Source organism: Ailuropoda melanoleuca, unplaced genomic scaffold (assembly GCF_002007445.2).
Source record: "Ailuropoda melanoleuca isolate Jingjing unplaced genomic scaffold, ASM200744v2 unplaced-scaffold72788, whole genome shotgun sequence".
NCBI classification, from domain to species: Eukaryota; Metazoa; Chordata; class Mammalia; order Carnivora; family Ursidae; genus Ailuropoda; species Ailuropoda melanoleuca.
Window position 1 is genome coordinate 1 of NW_023248045.1, and position 2,907 is coordinate 2,907.

Consider the following 2,907-nt stretch of genomic DNA (forward strand, 5'->3'; position numbering starts at 1 on the left):
AGGGAATCCCTGTGCTGATCGTGGGGCATCATATCCTGTATGGAAAAATCATCCATCTGGAGAAACCTTTTGCCGTCCTTGTCAAACACACTCCTGGGGAGCAGGACTGTGATGAGCTTGGCTGCAAAACTGGCACCCGGTACCTGGTGACAGCACTCATCAAAAACAAGATCCTTTTCAAAACTCGCCCCAAGCCCATTATCACCAACGTCCCCAAGAAAGTATGAAAGAACCCCGGATTTTCCCTAGAGAGCGGCCAACTCCTTGGACTCGTGCTCAGTTGCCACCTCGAGGACGGCTCGACAGTTCCCTGGGACCACAAGGGGGTCCTGTTTTGAACACAGGCCACCCGCTGGGCATGAATTCTGATCCCTTCCTTATGGCATCCGGTTCTCTTGGTGGAAATCTGGCCCCATTTCCAAGGAACCCATCGCCTTTTCCAACTTCATCAGGCTCATTGGCTTCAAATCCAGCACCTTTCCCTGCTGGTGCTCGTGACCCAGGCATGGCTTCTTTTCCAAGAGGGATGAATCCCACTGGCGCAGGTGCAGTTTCTTTCCCAAGGCCTGGTGGCCTCTTGGGCCCGGGCCCGGGCCCGGGGCCGTCTCTAAACCCTAGGGCAGGGGCTCTTCCAGGCCCAGGGCCTCTGTCTAACCCAAGGTTAGGGGGTCTCCCAGGGCCAGGTCCTATGTCCAACCCAAGGTCAGGTGGTCTCCTGGGAACGGGTCCTGACCCCAGAAGTGGCGGCCCTATGGGCCCAGGGTCTGGGCCCAACCTGAGAGCAGGTGTCCTGTTGACTTCTGGGAATGGTCCTCCTAATCCTAGGCCCGTTGGCCTGGGACCAGGACCAAGTCCCAATCTGAGGTCAGGCTTCGTTGGTACAAACCCTGCCCCGAGATCGGGTATGTTTCCAGGCCCAGGCCTTGGGCCTAGCCCAAGAGCAAGTGGCCTGGGCCCAGGCCTTGGACCCAACCCAAGGGCAGGTGGCCTGGGCCCAGGCCCTAATGTGGACACCAGAGCGGGTGGCCTCCTGGGCACAGGATCTGGTCTTAACTTAAGAATGGCTGGACCTCAAGGCCTAGATCTTGCCCCCATTCTAAGAGCAGCAGGTCTTCTAGGAGCAAATTCAGCTGCTTTCTCACAGGCTTCTGGAAACATGGGCACAAGCCCATCTTCTATGGCAAGAGTGCCTGGCCCCATAGGCTCAAACTCGGGTCCTGGCTCTCGGGGAATTGGCCTTCCAGGGCCAAATCCGTCTCCCATGTCCAGGGCTCCTGGCCCCATAGGTCCTAACTCAGCTCATTTTTCAAGGCCAGCTGGGCCCATGGGGGTAAATGCTAATCCCTTTCCAAGGGGGACAGGTTCAGGGGGGCTGAATCCAGCTGCCTTCTCTCAGGCCTCTGGCACATTGGCTTCAAATCCAGCTACCTTCCAGAGGTCTGCTGGCCTCCAGGGCTCAAGTCCAGCAATTTTCCCAAGAACCTCTGGGCCACTAGGCCCCAACCCAGCTAACTTCCCAAGGGCCAGTGGCTTGCAGGGTCCAAGTCCAGCTGCCTTCCCAAGGTCTACTGGCCCATTAGGCCCTGGTCAGGTTACTTTCCCCAGGTCAGCTCCTGGGCCCCTGGGCTCTTCTCCAGCAGGCCCTGTGGGTATCAACCCAGCTCCTTTTGCAAGGGCAACTGGGACCCTGGGTCTAAACCCAGCTTCCTTTCCAAGGATGAATGGCCCTGTAAGCAAGACTTTGGTCCCATTTCCTAGAGTGGGGAGCCTACCTGGCACAAACCCAGCTGCTTTCCCCAGACCAGGGGGTCCAATGGCTGCAATGTACCCAAATGGAATGTTACCCCCTTAAACACTGTTTTCTCTCCAGGACCGCTTTGGTTTTCAAGCACCATGGTTCTGGGCAGGGGCTGTGTTGTAAGTAAAAGGGTAGATGTGGAGCTACACTCTGAAGTACATAGCTGGGGCTCAAGTTCAGATGAGCCATCTTTTTTCCTCTGCTTCTTTCTTGACTGAAGGTGAAATGTTATATGTGGGAGATGGACTACGGCAGGTGGGAATGATCCTGACCTTGACAGATCTCCAGCCCGCCAGAAGCCTGCTGTGCTTTTGTCCCACAGCTTTTTGCCCTTTGTTTCTTACTAGTTTCTTGAATTGTTCATGTGGACTTTTCCTCAGGGATACATTGGCCTGCAGGCCCCACTTCATATGTAGTCCCCTGCTCACCACTGGAGAATCAGCTCACTGCTCTCTAGGATTGTTGCATTGGTGAACGGACCATACTTCAGCAGCTCTGACCTGGGCAGCTTGGACCTGGTCATCCTCTACTGCCATACCTTTCCCTGGGGGCTTGAACACAGAACAGGGAGGTGGACAACCACTTCAGAGACCCACCAAATACAATTTCTGCTTGATTGACTGGGCCTGCAGCTTCCTTCTCCTGGGACTTAGAGGAGGCCAGAATCAAGGCTCCACTGCTCATCTAACTCCCTCTCCACTAGTACTCCCGATCAAAGAACCTCAGAATTTAAACTGACGTGGATGGGAATATGGGGATTGGGGTGGGGGGCTGGGGGAATAAAGGGGAGAGATCACTGTGCTTCGTTCAGCCTGATGTGAAAGGATGGTTGGTGTTTTTCCTGCTTGTATCTTTTCTTACCGTTTCTTTAATAAATGGGATGAGAGGGCTGCCGATGTCACTCCATTTCCTTACCTGTTCCCACAGGAAAGGAGTTTTACCCACTGCTTTTCATTGTTTCAGCTTGGCCACAGTCCTATGTTATCTGCCAGGTAAAATGCTGTCACTCAAGGAGGAAGCAAGCATTGACTTTTAACCTTAGCTAGGACTCACTCATCTGCCAGTGATTTCACCAGAGACCTTGCCCATCCTCAACAATAAAAAAAGTT

The 2,907-nt window shown here is 54.2% G+C and overlaps 1 protein-coding gene across 2 annotated transcripts; it reads left to right on the forward strand.

The window, feature by feature from the left end:
- The first annotated feature begins 75 nt into the window (after positions 1 to 75).
- On the forward strand, positions 76 to 2,688 carry DERPC (DERPC proline and glycine rich nuclear protein). Of its 2 annotated transcripts, none has more exons than XM_034653129.1 (2): positions 76 to 937; positions 998 to 2,688. In XM_034653129.1, exons 1-2 carry the CDS (start codon positions 224 to 226, stop codon positions 1,850 to 1,852), a joined length of 1,569 nt encoding a protein of 522 aa, XP_034509020.1. In that variant the 5' UTR covers positions 76 to 223; the 3' UTR covers positions 1,853 to 2,688. The 2 variants fall into 2 exon arrangements, with proteins under 2 accessions (XP_034509020.1, XP_034509019.1); XM_034653128.1 differs by having other exon boundaries at positions 76 to 932; positions 993 to 2,688.
- The last annotated feature ends 219 nt before the right edge of the window (positions 2,689 to 2,907 follow it).